We start from the raw sequence: 18,968 nt of genomic DNA, 5'->3' as shown, positions 1-18,968 counted from the left end.
TGTGTATTTTGCCATATGTTGCTCTTTTGTTTCAACTTAATACTCAAAAATTCAGTCAACATTGATGAAATGAAGAAACAGAAAAATGCACAGGAAATTTATAATTTGGCGCACATATTTACATATTAGAGGGGTTGGGGGTAAAATAAAGTGAAGCACTTTTAGGGATAAAAAGTAAGTATTTTGTATTTTTCAAAGTTGTTTCTAGAATTGTAGAGTAAAAGGTATTGTATTGATGATTTGACAGTTGCAATTTTGGAACCACTGTTGAAATTTTCCTTCAAAACAGGATAGCTCTGATTAGTTGTGACTTTGAACACCATCTCTTGAAACCGTCATTATATTTTGACAATGCAAAACGTGGACACTATATCTGATACACTGAGATAAGAAAAGAATTATTCAATTCAATCAGCTTCCTGTTTTCAACCCAAAATGAGCTCCCTACAATTTTTAACTATGTAATTATTATTATTATTATTATTCATTTATTGCCCGTCAAAAAAAAGGTACATAGACAGAGTAATCACAAAAGTAACAAAAAGATAGAGAGAAAAAAAATTAATTACATACATTACAATAATACAAAAAAACTATTGATAACAAATTGTTGACCATGGATGATTAAACTTACTTTGAAAAAGGGATGATAGAGATTTATTAATGCTAATATTAGGGTCAGCTAGCTTATACAAATGAATAATTTTATGGTTTCTTGTCCAAGGGGGCAAATGTAAAAGATATTTAGAAAATCTGAAGAGGATTGATCATAGGTGCTGTGCATCTGTAACTGTAAAGAGTTTGCAGAAAGGAGCAATGTAAAGCAGATGTGGAAGGGCTGTGGCGTTGTAAATAGATGCTAGAAGGTAACAGTTGAAACGTAGTTTGCTTTTTATGATTCCAGTGTAAGAAATGCTAATTTTACGCTCAAATCAGCAAACGGCGTGTGTGGCGGATAGATGTACCAATTGGAAGGCCCAAGTATGTAATGTGGTCTATGGGTTTAAAAAGAGAACCGTCCAGATTTAGAAGAGAAGTAGAAGGATTTCGCCAATTGGATTTTGAAATTCTGCTCAATGCACTGGATCATACAGCTGAGATTCAAGATGTTATCAGCATAACAAATAAGAGACACATCAATTCTCCCAAGAGTGCATGAAGGAAGACACTTTGCCTGAGCATCCAGGACACTATTATTAAACAGGGTTGGGGAAGTGATAGCTCCCTGTCTAGTGTCTTTCTTAACAAGGATGGGGTACTGAGGAATCACAAGCATATTCAGGGCATTTAAAGAGTTTGCCCTCACACAAGAATTAATGCAATTATATTGGGATTGATGAAGAGCCGATTGCAGGGGAAAACGAGATGGGAGTCTTAAATGCACTCTTAGATTCCTAAATAAATCTCTGAGAACATGGACAACTGATGTGTTTACGCCTCGCCTTGCCATATGAAGAAGCATGGACGAATGAATTAAGGAATCAAACGCACGTTTAACGTCGTCTCTGGCGAGGATCATACTTTCTCCCGAAGATTCAGTGTCAGCAAGGACAGTAAAAACTACTTTAAGAGCATGAGAACAGCCAAGATTAGCCTGAAAAACATACTGATATGGGGGCACATAACATTTCTGTCTTAACTCATCAACAAAAAGGAGCAACACCAATAGATAACTTCCATTAATGTAGAGTGTATAATGTAGAGTGTATTAATGTAGAGTAATATACGAGGAGTAACTGTTTATTGATTAATATTAAAAAAACAAATTACATGATTTTTTAACTATCTTTAATGACTGAACTATCTTTCTACAGCATTGAATTTCGAATGTAGAGTAAAAATGTAGAGTGCTCACCTTATCTATCCCACACAACACTTTCTTTTTAAGTTGGGATATGGCTTTTATGACAGCATCACAAGTAACAACAAAATCAAGGTCAGGAGATTCATCAATGAAGTTGCAGAGCTCGTCACAAAATTGTGACTCTAAAACAGGATCAGGCTCAGAAAATTCATTTGAAAAATGGGATATCCATTTGGACAAAGGAATGTCATTCAGGTCTGGCAAATTGGAGGAGATAGTACAAGGTAATAGCTTCCACAATAGATCAGTGAATTCCTGACCTTCTTGGAATAAAGTGTCTGCATTTTATATCAATGAAGGGCAAGTTCCTTAACAAAACATTTTTTTGACACTTTTCTCAGTGCATTGACTATTCCTTGACGGGGGCATAGGCAATCTCTCCATAATTTGTACCAAAACTTAGCATGGTCAAGCTTCAGACAGCGCTAGATTTCCTGACCACCCGGGAACTTGTGTAACACGAATTTTTTTTAACAGGAACTGCCCTTTTTTCAGCACACAAAAGTGCATGGCAGATTTCTGCAGAGTAGATATCAAGAGTTAATCTAACCTCATTAATGTCTTTATTGGAAGACTTTTGCAGAAGATGAAATGGAATCTGGATTTTGCTTAGGATGCTATCTTAAGTTTCAATTAACTGAGAGGTGTCAATTTTATTCCAATTGCGACAAGTATACCACTTATGCTGGTAAACAATATGAGCCTGTAACACTGGAATCTGATAAGCTTCTCGTTTAAAACTAGAAGCAATAGGAAGGTGTTCTGAAACTTGAAATTAAGAAATTACCTCAACACAAAGTATGTCAAGATTATATGACACAACATGGTCAAGGTTAGATGTACAAGAGGAAGAATGAATGTAAATAAACTGAGCAGATTTCTGTTTAACTTTAAAATCCTCACCAAATATTCCTAATAGTAAAGAAGCACAGATAGAAGCTAAAGACAACCTGCAATTTAAATCACATACAATCCAAAATGGGATTTTCAGTTTAAGGGCATCACAAAGACAAGAGCTAAGTTTACTAACTGCTAATGCAAAACCTCTCTCCAAATCTTCATCTTTGTAATAAGTGGGTAAATACACATTTATTACTATGCACTCATCTACTCAAACAGCTAAAAAACTATCAATAGAAAAGAAAATACTAGAATTAAGATTCAATGCTAGATAAGTAGCAATACCACCAGACTGCCTTTAGAAGCACTATGTTTAGCTAGAACCGAAAAAGTTTTGAAGGTGGTACTAATGTCAAGTAAACCAAGGGCTGTGGTTGGTCAGGAAATGTTCCTACAAACACAGAATATCATGATTATGAAGTATATTCTCAAGAATAGGTCTTTTTTATAAGACCACCATTAATGTTCCAAGAGAAAACGAATATCCATTTATCTACTGAGCTGCCCATTTATTGGTTTAAGCATTGCAAGGGCATTTGATACTGTAACAGGTGTGACTAGACTCTTTACATGTAATGGAAAACATGTTCCAAACACATGGATTATCCCTGGTGGAACAGTGCTCTGTGGAACCACAGTGAGAACAGTAATTTTCTCTAAATCTTTTTAATTCATTTCTGTTGGTATGCCTTTTATTACACCAATGAAGGCAGGAGATTTAACAGAGGCCAAAAGGCCAGGTTGGAACTTTTTCATCTGGTCAGCAATTGAGGAGGCAGCAGGTTTACTTTTTATGATAATTTTCTATTCTGATGAAGTTTCGACCTCTGAAATACCATTTGCAGCTTCAGGACATATTTTATCAATAAAATCTTTCCTTAATAGTGGAGATGAAAGATTGGACAGGCAACTTTAAACACAACAGCATAGGTAGGAGGCTTGGATTGGTCCTAGGTGCAAGACAACTTAGCAGAAGAGGGCCAGGCAGAGGTTGCCTGTACTGCAAGATGTTGCTTATTTAGCTCAGACAAACTGTCAATTTTACAAGAAAGTTCATTCATGCAACAGGTTAACATTGCAACAACCACATCACCAATTGTTGGAATTCCACACAGGGAGTATATCACGAATTTCAGGATCTTATGTTTTTATTTTGATGCCATAGATAACCACTTACAAATGTCAAGGACATTTTCATTGTCTTTTTGGCATCTAATTAAATGTGTTCCAATTTCTAGCACAGGTGTAAAACCTCCTTTGCCTTTAGAATGGTTTCATGACTGAAAAAGCTTGTTGAATTTGACTCAATCATTGATTGAGAAATAAAATTCAAAATTAGATTTAAAATGATATCCAAGTCATCCATTATTTCATAATTGCACTTATGGTAGGCCTAATAATATTCAATAGATAAAAATTCACTCCAAATCAATGCCAAAAACTGTCACCAATATAAACTCAGTCAATCACACAAAATTTTAAATTGTTCAAACTGTCATTACTTGGTTATTTTTTAGCAGAAAAAAATAGTTGGGATCAGCACCAATGCATCAAGATACATCTGATCTTCTCTAAAATGTAGCCACATTGACTTTTTCTTGATAAAATCAAACAAAAATAGCAGCTAATATCATACTGACAAAACTATGTTCCAAGTGTTGTAGATATTTGATTCTATCATGAGATTCATTTCTTTTGAGAATATCTTGTAGTAACCTTGTCGAAATTTTTGACACCCATCAACGGTCCCTGTCAAAATATAGGTGACTCTGTCAAAACTTCACTGAACATTTAAAACAGATGAGAAACAATTGGTGTCAAAATCAAAGGGTCCTCTGATGAAAAAAGCTGTCAAATTTACAGGTACTTTCACAACAATGAGAGATTTTGATGATTATTATTTCTAATAATACTTCACACACAAAAAAACATAAAAAAGGCTTTTATTAAATCATAGTTTTACTGATTTGATGCTAGATTTTTCCATCATCTGAGAAACTGCCACTTGGCCTCATACCATGTTCATATTTTTAAGCATTTGACTTGTTTGATCACAACATCCTAACTCATTTATCACTGAATAACTTTGAACTAAAACCTATCTTAGTAAGTTTTGTATATGTTTTCTTTCAAATAGATCCCAAGTTGTAAAATACAAAAGTATTCTCTCTAATCCCCTCCCTACTTGGTGTAGAATTATATAAGGAACCTTGTAAGGAACATCTCTTATATCTAGTATTGATTAATGATACTGGTAAGAGATTCCCTCAAAGATGTTAATGTGTAGATTAACTGCTGATCCTTGAAGTATGTCATAGAAATATCAAAAGTGGCCCCATCAAAATCCTACCTATGTTTAGGACAAGGCTAATAATTTTACATGCAAACATAAATTCCACTAAGTCAATTAATAAACTTCTTAATTAATAAGTCAATTAATAACAATAAACTTCTTAAAATACTTGAAATCCATTCCTGTTTGTTTAGACCCTATCCCACCCAAAATGTAAAAAATGTTTAAAACCAAAAGTCTTTAAGTTAGGTCTTACAGAGTATATATATATATTATTTTTTTTTTGGTTTAGAATTTTCTCAATTGATTTGAATGTGTAATTTTTTTCACCTTTTTTGTAGAAAGATGGCAATTGGTTATTTTTTGGTAAATTTTTCTATTTATGCTCAATTTTCTGGATCATCCTGAATCCAAATGTACCATTCAGTTGCATTGGAAATGAACTTGGTCCTTGTGTGTTATCCTGACCACACTGAAAAAGTGAAGTCATGCTAATCATAATGAAATATATCTAAATATGATGAAAATATAGTACTCTAGTAACAAAATTATGCTACTATAATGTAAATATATACCCTAAATTGTTTATATGCAATGAATTTTCCAGTATTCTATCAAATTGTTAAAGAAATTTGAAGAAAAGAGAGAAATTGACCTTCTAACATGACCAGAGTGACATGCTACTCATTCAAATTTGCCAACTAACCCCAAAATAAGCTTTTTACCCAGTTATCCAATGAAAGACATACACAAAGTCATTCTAAGAAGCTTCATAAGCCCAGAGTAAACTGTAGAATCAGACAAGACTTCTTTAGCCAAAGGGTCATCAATGATTGGAACTATTTAAGCAAGGAGACAGTGTCTTCAACATCAGCTAAAGTTTTTAAAAGGAGACTCAACAAAGAACAGGAAGCCAAACCTTCCAAGATACAACTGAAGCTGCCCATCATCTGCATCTGATAAATAATGATTAATATATATGTATATATTCCCTTAATTTGTACTTTGGAGCAAATTAAGATCCATCTTGATCTGTTACATAATTCATACTTGATGATGTGAATAATTAAAAATCGAATGCATTCCTCTGGTACTCCCATGGAACATCATTCCATTCAACATCCAATGACTTTTTCAAAACTTCATAATTAGGTGCTGAAACTGTTTTATATGACAGACTATTACAGGTGTTTACCACACAGCAGGAGAAAAACTCTTGTCAATGTTGAGTTTTGACAGATGGTTTGAACAGCTTCTTTGAATGTCCTCTCCTGTCAGTGCCAATATTTTGGGAAATTGGGAAATGAATTGGGAGGGGGGGGGTTCTTTATATACATAAAGGAGTTGGGCTAGGATGCTGCTTGCCATACCCAGCCAACTTGCATACTCTATCAGAAACTGATGTTGTGCAGCAGTGTCTACTCTATACTACAGAAGAATGATCCCTTTGATCATACCTATCTGTGGTCACTGTTATCAAATGGGCTTAAATTGTATCCATCCTAGCACACTTATTTAAAAAGTGTGTCACTGGGCTGTAAACAGTCACAACCCTATTTTTTAAATATTTTGTGTAGTGTTTCAACTACCATCACAATAATGGAGCCAAACAGATCCAACATTGGACCTTAGTTTACACCAAATTGCTAATTAAGATAATTAAGGTAAGTTCAGAGCATATATAAAATTCAGAGGTATTTTTTGCAAATTGAGAGTAGGGGGTAAAGCTCATTTCTGGGTAAATATTTATATTAACAAAGTATTCAGATAGCTAAGAAAAAACCCTGCTTCTAGAAGCAGAAATTCCCCCTGAACCCAAATATGACATTTGTTGCTGTTAAAAATTAAATTTTAAGCACTTTAATTAAATCTTTGAGGGGCCCTCAAAGGTATACCTTTTTCTCTTATTTTAGATATGACTTATATACCTTTGTTAGTATCAATCTTGTTAAAAACCAGATTACCCTTAAATTGAATTGGTAGTAACAAAATTGATAATTAATAGATAGATTGGGAATTCTTAAACTGAATTTGCAATGGAAACAAATGTAATAATTTGATTCAGAATGAAATTCTGATTCTAGATGTAAGTTTTTTTTGGGATAACACCAGATGGCTAATTTGACAGTGTATATATAAACAAATTTTTAAATTAGCCAAACAGGCAACCAGTATTATAAGTCTAGGAGTACAGTTGGACATAAGGAAACATATTAAGAAAACAATTCTTACTCTATAATATGGAAAATAATCCTAGTCAACACATTTTGCAAGGAGAGAGCCATTATCTTCACTTTTTTCCTTGTTTTTCCAGTTTTTCAAAGAAATTCATGAATTTCTTAGGACCTAGGCTAGGCTATAGCCTATATTCACAGAATATATACCCTCACCCCCCTAATGTGTAAATATATATCTAGAATTGCATCCTCAATCTAAATATAACATCCAATTGCATCACAAATGAACTTTACTCCCATATTAGCCAAGTGGTGGATGTCTGTTTTTTTTCTTAGATAGGCCTAATCTGAATACTCTATTAGCCTAATATAAATAGCCTACTTACCCAATTCTGATAAAACTTAATGCTAAAGCCTAGTTGGATTTAGGATGAAATTATTAGGCCTATGTATATTTTTTAGCATCTTGTTAGTGAGTTAACCAGTAAATTTCTGAAACTTTTCTGTTTGCTATTGTTATGCTACAGCAAAGTTTATTAGTCAATGCACCCTTAAATATAAACATATAGAATATGTTTGGAATTATATATGCTTTAGAATAACTAAATCAATACCTATAATACTTATTCAAAAAAAAAAAAAACAAGGATGAGAGTGCCAAAGAAAATCTTGGAAGGGGCCCAGGGCCCCCCCTTCTGGATCCACCAGTGCTCAGCTGAATACAAAGATTTCAAAAATAAATCTTCAGGCATATCTTTACCTAAATATCTCAGCCAATATAGAATTTCTTATGTTACCTCTAGCATTTTAACAAGTGTTTTCCAGTCCTCTTCACTATTCCTTTTAAAATAATTTGCCTAAATTAGGGGCTTAACCAGTGTTTCTGATGGACCGATGCCAACATTACGCAGTTTCCTCAAAACTTTTCCAAATTAAAAATAGATGGCTGTTTGTGAAATCGAGATTTCACATATTTCTGAAAAAATTCAAGTGAATTTACAGAATAAAAATCTGTATTGCCAATTTATCTGTATGGCAATAAAAATCTGTATTGCCAAAATCTGTATTGCTGATATTTACTCATTAAAATTCTAATTGACTTTTGATTTCTTAAAGATAGAAAAGTGTAAAAAATGTAAAAGAACTTTTTCCGTCCTGGGTTCCCACATTTACAATTATTCGCATACGAACACGATTATTCGGCAAGATATGCGAATATCGCAGCTGTTTGTGAATTTTGGTTAAAATCTATCCGGTTTTTAAAATATCGTACAAGTTCACAAATCTCAACTACTGCGACAATTTTGATGAATAAATCGTACCAAGAAAAATGAAAATGGATATTGAGAATTCAATGGATCTTTTTTCAAATTCAGCAAAGGTTGATATCAAAGTCAACTTCAAATAAATGTAAAAAAAAAAAAAAAAAAAAAAATTATCAATGATTTCCTCGTGCTGTAAAGTTTGATATTTTACCTGTTCATTAAGAAGGTATAAGGCTATAAGTTTCTTTTTTCTAGAAATTAAAAACATCATTTTGCTTTTTGAAATTTTCGCCACTGAAAATCAGACGATAGTAAATTGTGTAGTTTGACCTCCTATTATAATTATCGCTTTAGCATGCGAATTTCATTGCCGATTTTTTAATCTCCTGACGACCCTTGTCCCTCGGGGTGGACGTACAGTTAATATTTTTTAGCGTAATAGTTATTAGTTGGAACGCTATCTAAGTACCACAGTTGAAATCAGCGTATCTGGTTTGCCATCTCTGATTTTTTCAGCTTGTTATTAGTATTGGAAGACTTGTTTTTGCATTAAAGAAATGGAGGAAAGTTCAGAATCGAAAAAGAGCAGGAGGGTAAGAAGTAAGGAAATTTCTAGTCTTTCTGTGAATGAAAGGTGGAGTATGGAAAAAAATAAGCTTACTTGGAAGGATTACAACTTTATTTTGGGAGGAATTTTGGCATGCGAATTTCGTTGCCGATTTTTTAATACGATATTTCGCAGGAAAAAAAATTGTTAATGTGGGAACCCACGGTAAAGCATAAATCATGTTCTGGATTTTAGAATGCTTGGGGTTTAGAACCTTACTCATATTAATTTCTGCTCGTTTTGAGTTTGACTCTGTTATTTATTTTGATTTCGGTTTGTTTTGGGTTCATTTATTTATTGATACTGATTTGTGGTAGTTGTATTCTTGGTAGATTATTTCGTTCTATTTTTGTTCCTTTTGGTTTAATGGAGTTCTTTACTTTTTTTTTAAAACTTATTTTGTGCATAAAGTTTTTTTTAATTAATTTTTGTTAAAATTATATTGACATAGTCCTTTTCAGGGAGTAAAGACTGAGCCTCTTCTAAAGTTAAACAACCATCCCTTCCCTCAAAACCTTAAATACCCTCTGGCATAGCTTACAACCCTTGCCCCTAATCTCTGGAGATTGTTTCAGGGACGTCATTTGCGAGGGGCTGGCTGGGGCTATAGCCCCCCTCTGACTTAAGGAGGGGCCCCAAATCAGTCGTTACAATCATATTGATCAGATTTTAAGTGTGAAAAAATTGTTTTTTCAATTAAATAAAATTTATTTCCATTAGAGCTGTACCTCACAACAATCTAATGCGTGCTTCATTCCCAAACATATTTATTTATTATTCCTATTTCATATTTCATGATACATTTTTATTGTCTTGTTGTAAAAGCCAAGGTGCCCGACCTTCATTACAATAAAACAAGGCGACCCAGGAGCTGTAACAAATTATACATGTCGTTTACGCAATTCTAGGGCGGTGATCCCCTCTATATATATGTATTATGTATTTTTTATTTCTTTGAGTGTGTTCCTGAGTCTGTTTTGAATTATATTGAATTGTCTTGAAATTTAGCTTCTTGAATTTTGAGACAATCAAAGTGAGAATTTCAGACCAGTTATTTTTTTATGATTTCAGGAAAGATAAGAAAAAATATACTATATAAAGGAATAATTCAAAGAATAGATAACAATCTTGAAGACCAATACCTAATCTTACCCAAGACATACCCATGATTATAACATACCCAAGATTATAAAAAAAATGAACATATGGAAAAAGCACAAGATATGTTAATTGGACAGTTAAAAAGAAATTGTACAAACAATCAAAGACAAATATTTCTACTTCACAATTGAAAGGCCTTATCAATGGGGGGGCGGACTTGGCTTGAACCAACTTATAAAAAGGGCGAGAAAAACATAAAAAAAAACAAAGCAAATAAGAAACCTACCGATTGGTGAAAATTCAAGAAAATTTTGGGTGGGGGGGGGTGAATTTACTTTTTGACATCCAGAAGGGGGGGCAAATTTGTTGTTTTTTCGATTTTCCTATGAAAATGTCAAGCCGGTGTCATGAGCAGCCACATTCAGGTATGCAAGTTGGTATTAAAGCAGTTGCACTGCATGTAATTTAGTTTAACCATCGTGCTTATAGACCCGACCTTGTGTTTGATGCTTGTATTTAGAACTTGAGACGAATGACATCTTTCCTTTGGTTCCAACTGGTGAGATTTTTTTCAACGCAAAACGGGTAACGGATAGCAGATGTGGAAATCACAAAAATATTCACACAGAAACGGTTTATTGCAGCCGTTGGAACGCAAAGATACTATGATATATTTAAAAAGCATATGCATAGGAATTGGCTAAATTACATTCTAGAAGCCAAGAAAATATTCAAAGGGCTAAGCTGTAATAGCTTAGGCTAACTATGCCTTATGAAAAATAAGTCTTATCTCCTTGGCCCATTTCCTTGTAAAAATCCCCCTAGGACTCGCCTATTAAAATTTTGTATTGAAAGGACAGAATCCTCATCTTGTTTGTCAAATATTAACGGAAAAATCTTGAAAACCATGTTTAGTTTCTCCGTTACTTGCAATTTTTGTTTCTATAATGCTTTCAATTTGAAATAACGGATGTGATTTTCAACGTATCAGTAAAAATATTTCAACGCAGCCGTTGAACAATTGTGACGCAGAAACTTGCAGCCAGAAACGGAGGAAATTTTACGGGTCACAAAAAAACGGCCGTTTTTGCGTGAAATTGCATAAGTGGGAACTCAGGGCTCTCCTCCATTCTTCAAGAGCTGTATTGTTTTACCACGAATAGCAATATACATTACCAAGTGTGTTTGTTAATGGTCAGAAAACCGCTGGCATAACTGTTCCTCAGTTGGAGAAATCGTATACTACAAGATTGGTATACAGATATATATAGGTGAACAAAGCACTGAATAAATACAACTGTATCTTGACTGTTTCACCAATTACCAAAACATTCTTCAGACATGGGCTCAGGCCCATGGAATCACAACCAGTCTTCAGATATTCGGATTTATATTTTTACTCCAACTAGTGGATTTTTTTTTGCCACAATATCTCTGTTTGAACAGCTGCAGGTGGTAGACCTAGTTTTCTCTAAAGCTACTGGTCTTACTACAGCTACGCGAGATAAAATTAAAAACATACAAACTGTAAAAGCTTTTGATGCAATGTTTCATAAAGCAAAAGAAATTTCTTGTGAGTGTGGCCTCACGGAAGACCTTTTCCGAAAATTTCAGAATTCTGGTTCCTCGTGAAAAAGACCAAAGCGTGCACAGTAAGTAGCTTCCAGCTTACCTGATTTTGTAATCGTGTCGACTTTGGGAAAAAATGACCATTCTGAAGTGAAAGAATCAACTAAAGATGTTTTCAGAAGGGATTATTTTGCTGTGATAGACAGATTGTGCTGTGAGTTTGAAGGACGCTTCATGAATGCTCTTTCACTGTTAGAGTCATACTCTGCATTAGATCATGATTCACCGCACTTTCTCAATACGAGCTGACTAGTTAGTGTGGCAGCGCGTTACAAAGAAGCTTGCATTGACAAAACCCTGTTTGCCTTGCTAACAGATATTGTGAGAATATATATCGACTCTTTAGGCAATAGGCCGAAAGATCTCTTAGAACTTCACAATTTTGTGAAGGCAATGTTGATAGCATATTCTGAAGTTTTGAAAATTATAAACATCTTCATTACTCTGCCTATCACAACGTCTTGTAATGATATTCTTTTCTAAATTAAGCCTGATTAAAACCTATTTAAGATCTACAATGGGTAATGAAAGGCTCAGTGATCTGATGCAGGTGTTTAGTGAAAAAAAATGTGTGAAATCATTGGATTTCGAGGCTATGGTTGGTATTTTTGGACAAATGAGACCTCGTTGGTTCCTAGTTTTGCAATAAAACTGTGAATATCTTTCCAACTTACTACTACTACTACTACTAACTTAACTTTCCAACTTACTAACTAACTACTACTAACTAACTTTCCAACTTAAGTTCTCTGTATTTATTAAAAACTTTTAAATTGCTTCTTCTTACTGGTAAAAGTTGATTTTGCGTAATAGTTGATTGTGCTAACCACAGTGAAGGGACTTTGCTCTTCAACAACTGTGAGTCGGCCACTTTGGGTGGCCCAGAGAGGTTGCTTAGCCCTTTGTTCAGAATGAAATGACACCACTGTTACAACCATAAATGACGCCATACAAAGACAAAAAGATTAATCTGTTGAATGTCCCTGGTTATAGAATCATGATGACGTCACTTATCTTGGCGTCAAAAACTATAATAAATGAATTAAAAAACTCGTGATCTTAGCATAATGTTGTCTAAAAAAAGTGTTCATCTGCCAGATAAAGAATACAGGATCAATTGCTAAATTAAAAGTTTAGGATACTTGTGTGTTATAGGGAAAGTGGCACTCTGAATAAAGAAAGCATGATATAAGAAAAAGTTATTAAACTTAATGAAATATTAGTCTCTCCTGGCACCGTGTGGGTTTTGAACCTAGACAACTTTAATTTGCAAGGCTTGGTTTCCTCCACTACGCCGATACCAGGTAAGTGTTTACTTTATTTTGCAGTAGATTGATGTAAGTTAGTTGTAAATATAGAGAAAACAGACATGTTCTTGCTCTTGTGTTTAATTAATTAAAAAAAAATTTCCAAAAATGAAGTTTTTCAAAGATATATAACGGTCATATTAAACTTAAGATTAGAAAAAATAAAGGTAAAACTCTAGTTTAGCTACATTTTGCTATCTTGGAAAGGGATTAGATTAGGAAAATGAACCTTCCAGGTATGGGTCTACATGTTAAAGTATGTACCAGGAAGGTGTTTTGAAGTACCTACTTCAAACACCAAATTCCCACAGTGTTCTTTCATTATAGCCCTAGAGAGCGGTATTGATCCACATTTTTCGTATAGCCTATTGTTTGAAATACGGTCAGTCAGCCGGGTACCCAGAACAATCCTTAAGCAATTTCTCTGGAAAACATATAGCAAATCTTCATCCGCTTTTCGGAGTACCCATGCTTCAGAGCCGTATTTGACCACTGTCATCATTGTAGCTTCTAATGTTCTAATGTTGGTTTGCAGACTTATCTTCCTATTCTTTCAAACTTATTTTAACTGTGAAAAAACACCCTGAGCCTTGGCTATTCTATTCTTGACATCTTCACTGCTCCCATCATCTTTACTAATAATACTACCAAGGTAAGTGAAGCTGTCCACCTGATCAATCTTTTCATTACCCAACTTCACCTTTTCATCTTCACTTATTCCTGGCCTTAGTGACTTAGTCTTCTTAACATTAATTTTCAAACCTATTCTAGCACCCTGAATTCGCAAAACCTCTAAAACTTCATTCATTTTGCTCAAACTTTCATCTAGGATGCTTAAATCATCAGCATAATCTAAGTCCAGGAGACTTTTTCCTCCCCATTTTATTCCGTGGTTTCCCATTGCCTTTCCTGTGTTTCTTAAGCTAAAGTCCATCAAAATAACCCATATAAAGGGGGATAGAACACAATCCTGCTTAAATCCTGATTTAATACAAAACCAGCTGCTAACCTCATTTCTTACCTTAACCGCAGCAGTGTTATTCTCGTACATAGAACTAATCACTTTAATGTGTTTGTCTGATATACCATACTAGGATAAGACCTTTGCTAATGCTCTTATATCAACAGAATCGAACGATAGCTCATAATCTATAATACTGAGGACCAAATGTGTTTGAAAACTCAGGCACTTCTCAATTATTAACTTAAGAGTGAAAGTTTGGTCGACAGTTTTTTCTACCTTTTCAAAAACCACACTGTTCTTCTCTTAAAACTTTGTCTACGGCATCTCTCAGTCTAAAAAGTATCATATTACTAAGTAATTTACTACCTACAGAGACCAGACCCATGCCTATCAAGTAGCCAAATTTCTAAGACTTAGAAATCAGAAGACGGTTGCCTCCAATCATCGAAGACGGATGCCTCAAGCCTCCATCAAGCACATGGAGGCTTGATAATACCTTCTCAGAGTATAGTTTTGGCCCTGGTTTCCTTATTGAAAGTTTCATTTTTCTAAGATAGGAAAAAAATGGCTAAACTAGAATTTTATCAAAATAAAACATAGACACAGACATTATAACAGATAAATACCATCAATAAATTTGAAAACGAACAAAAATCACTAAAAATAGAATTTAGGTCCTCATTCCTTCTCTGACTGTAAAAGTCCTAAATGTAAAATGACTTACTGCGTCACTTGTGCTTTACTGAAAACTAAATGTGTCTTGAACAGTCTTGGAAAGAACTAAAAAAAAAAATCAAACTGAATATTTGATATATAATTATATTAATTGTTGAAAGTTCGTCAGTTCACGATTTTATTTCACTGTAATTTTTATTTTCTTTATGATTGCTGTAATAACTGGAAAAGAAAATATCTTTAGTAAAATTTGTTTTCAGTGAAGCACCAATGACGCAGTAGGCCTTAGACTTTTACAGTTAGGGAAAGGGGTAGTATCTAAACTATTTTTAGTAGTGAAACCATATTTGTCTTGAACAGTCTTGGATAGAACTGAAAAACTAAACTAAACTTTTGATACATAGTTATATTAATTGCTGAAAGGTCATTGAAATTATAATATTTTAGAAACAAAATTATGGAAGCTACGAACAAAGAATTATGATACCAGGCCACCCAGAAGGCATTATATTAAATACCTCTTAACCATCTCTATATAATAAATATATAATTAAAATAAACATATATCGTAGTTTCTCTCACTCAGTCTCTAAGCTAGTTTTAACCTATAGCAGACAAACAAACCGGTTTTTCTCCGATGAAGAGAGCAAACCTTCTCGAGTGTGTTTTGCATAATTCACAATTACTTTAATATTCATTTTCAGTTTCGCACTAAATATAAAAGAAAATATTGGTAGTATAGTTCGTTTTCAGTAAAGCTCCAATGACACAGTAGGTTTTAGACTTTTACAGCTAGGAATGGAGGCAGTACCCAAACTCTCATTTGCAATGATTTTTGTTCGTTTTAAGCTTGATTTGCATATTCAATATACGTTTTAATCGTTCCAACATTTATTTATTCATTTATATTAGTACCTATATTCCCACAGTCCGTGGGGAGAGGCTTGTAAGTTGTGAAATTTGCCTTTTATTTACGCATGGTATTTGTTATCGGGAAGTATACACATATTTTTATTTTTGGGGGGAGGGGAGGGAGGATTTTGCACTTGGGGTGGATTTCCATTGCAAGAATATTCCTTGGGGGGGGGGGAAATTCAAGGGAAAATTTTACACTGGGGGAATTTGACAGAATTCCCACATGAAATTCTTGTTAATTGTCTTACATTACCTTTGCCAACTCAATTTTGCATGTGAAGATGTTCCGGAGGAATTATCCGGGGGCTATTTTCCGCGTGTTCAGATTTCTGGAAAAAAACATACGGAAGGAGGCATTTCCTTTGTGATAGAGAAACCAAACGTCCGCAAGAAATTTTATCAGGAGGGGGGATTTTCAGCCAGGATGGAACTGTCTGGAGGGAACTCGTCGGGGAGGCGTGTACTTTACTTTGGATGAAATTTTCACAAAAGTTTCCCGTGAGGGAGGGGGGAGTATATTTCATGGCGACTGAGCCAGATTTACCTGCATTATTTGAAAACCAGCAGAAATTAAATAGAAAAAAAGTTTGTTTTTGTAACTGAAAGCAAGGAGCAACATTAAAACTCAAAACGAACAAAAATTTTTCCGTATATGATGGTTTGGCCCCTCTTCAATACCTTGCTCTTTACGCTTAAGTTTGACTGTTTGTCCCAATTTGTAGGAACTGCTGCTGAAACACAGGGGCCGTTTAATTAAGATAAGATTTTATTCAATATCAATACGCATACAAGAATAAATACACTCTGCTACTCCCCCCAAAGGCTCCTTATCCTGTAATTAGGGAGTATATACGGATCACAAACTCAGAGAACAATAGCCAATTACTTACTGAGAAAAAAAAAACAAAAAAAAACTCAAACACCAATAAAGCATAACATAATTCATTTTCGAACATATTATTTTCAAATCAAAAAGGTGATCTTCATACCCTTATACAATCCACTGGTCACAACCATTTTATACAGAAAAAAAAAGAAAAACAGAAACGAAGAGTGATAAAACGAAAAAATATTGCCAACCCTAAGCAAAAAAAAAGAAAGCCACGAGAAAGGCTTCACATAAGGTAAAAAAAAATCACTTACTCGCTATCACAGAAAGAAAAGCACAAATGAGGACAGAACAAAATATAGATAAACAATAGCTCTACAGCAAATTTTATTCAGAAACAATTATAAAATTATTCAGGAAATAGTAAGGAAGCGCTAATCATACGAAAACAAAAAAAATTACTAGTCTTTTGAGGGTGCCAAACGAGTGGCATTCTTTAGCCGAATCGGGAAGGATGCTCCATGTCAAATGACGCGCAACAATAGGATTAAAATCAGATCTTATTGTTGGTGTATGCGGAATTTGGATATTTAGAGAACTACGGAGCTGAAAATCTGACTCATCAGATACAAAAGAAGACGTAAATATAAGGGCCCAAGGAAGATCACCATGGAGCTGAAGAAAAGTAAAAAACGCACAGGAAAGAATATTAAGTTTTATAATATCAAGTAACGGTTTAGTTGCCGAGCGATTTATATCCTGGATAAGATTTATAGCTTTATCGTAAGTATTTGAAAGCAGTTTGAGAAAAGAAGGGAAAGTAGACATTCATATGACTAGGCAATAGGAAACATAAGAATGAATTTAACTATGAAATAGGATTTATTTTGGTCCAGGAAAACTATGTATAAGCTTTCTTAGAATTAGAATAGAAAGCTTTTTTTAAAGTGCTACCAGCTCATTCATTGTATCGGTTTAACAAAAAGAATAACCCTCTCTTCAGAATGTCACCAAACTGTCTTCTTTACATTCACACACAACAAACTTAAGTTCGTAAACGCCTCCATTATTATCTATTGCTATTAAGTAATTGACCTAGTTTGCAAATACTATTAGAGCAGTGTCATCCGTAAAAGAAGTAATATATAGGTTCTGCAAAAAAAAAGCGTATCATGTCCACGTAAACTAGATAAAGAAAAGGGTCCAGCACAGAGCCCTGGGATACACCACACTTCACAGGAAAAGACTATGAGACTACATGTTTTAAAACGACTTTGAGACATACCGTAAAGACAACTCTGAAACCATCTTAGAAAAAATCTATTTATTCCAAGACTTCTCATTCGATGAAGCAACATTTGGTAGTCAACAGTGTTAAACGCTTTTCTAATTTCAATGAAAATTGACATAGGTACTTCATCTGAGTTTAATGTACAGCTACAGTTTGAACCAGGTGCTGTAAGGACTGCGTCAGGTAATGACCCTTACGAAACCCAAACTGTGTCTGATTCAAAAGCTTATTTATCTGAAAGAAATTATAGACCCGCTTATGTACCCCTTTCTCCAGTCATAGGCAGAGCAATAGCGCTGCCTAAGTAAAGAACGATGTTGGCACAATGCATTATTTATTTATTTATTATATTTTTGGGGGGGTTGGTTTTAGACCAGGGCACTTCATATCGATGGAATTGTTGTTGAAACTTGGAAAAGGGCTCATTCGATTGGAAATTGAAAGGGCTTGTGTCCTTTCTTATAGTCGAAAGTGATTGGAAGGCAACTAACACCGCTTCCAAACCCACCATTTCACCAGTCACATTCAATCAAAATTTTGAGATAGCCATTTTGTTCAACATAGTTTAAAGATCTAGAAATTATATCTTTGAGTAGGACACTCCCCCCACAGTCTTCAGGACAAAGGGTTATAATTTATGCCCTGGGGGCATATAAGGTTTTTATTGAAAGCGTTGTCGTAGATACTTCAAAAAAGGCTCATTCAATTGGAAATTCAAAGGGCTAGTGCTCTTTTTAATAGTCAAAAGTGATTTTTTTTTACACTTTGAGGTACTTGCATACTGGTTTTCACGGTCTTTGGAAGAAAATAGGGCCTCGATTAATTTTTGAATGGTTTCTCTGATGCCGTTGCAGTGTAGTGGTCTTTTTCCCAAAAAAGTCCTTTTTTGTATACCGAGTCAGGAATTGTAACTGTTACTCAGGTTAAACTCCTGAGTAACAGAAAATATATATGAAAATATAATATATATGAAATATATAAAGATATATATATATATATTTTATTAATATATATATATATATATTAATAAATATTTCATATATAAATATATATGAAAATATAATGATAGAAAATATAATTTTCTATCACGAAACCAAATTTAACGGATTTTTGAAAAAGAGCATTCAAACTGTTAAAAACAGTTTAAACCC

The 18,968-nt window shown here is 34.1% G+C and overlaps 1 protein-coding gene across 1 annotated transcript in view; it reads right to left on the bottom strand.

Moving 5' to 3' along the window:
• LOC148943294 (phytanoyl-CoA dioxygenase, peroxisomal-like) overlaps positions 1 to 8,134 on the bottom strand; it is a 60,221-nt gene extending 52,087 nt beyond the window's left edge. Inside the window, exon 1 of the mRNA XM_089101044.1 lies at positions 8,032 to 8,134. Within this exon, the coding sequence (XP_088957170.1) occupies positions 8,032 to 8,040 (9 nt within the window). The 5' untranslated portion in view covers positions 8,041 to 8,134. The remainder of the gene's footprint in view (positions 1 to 8,031) is intronic.
• Positions 8,135 to 18,968: the final 10,834 nt, after the last annotated feature.

Source organism: Artemia sp. Qi Xiang Cuo, chromosome 15 (assembly GCF_049724085.1).
Source record: "Artemia sp. Qi Xiang Cuo chromosome 15, ASM4972408v1, whole genome shotgun sequence".
Classification (NCBI taxonomy): domain Eukaryota; kingdom Metazoa; phylum Arthropoda; class Branchiopoda; order Anostraca; family Artemiidae; genus Artemia; species Artemia sp. Qi Xiang Cuo.
Note: the sequence above shows the minus strand (reverse complement) of the source record. Positions and strands in the feature narration are given on the sequence as shown.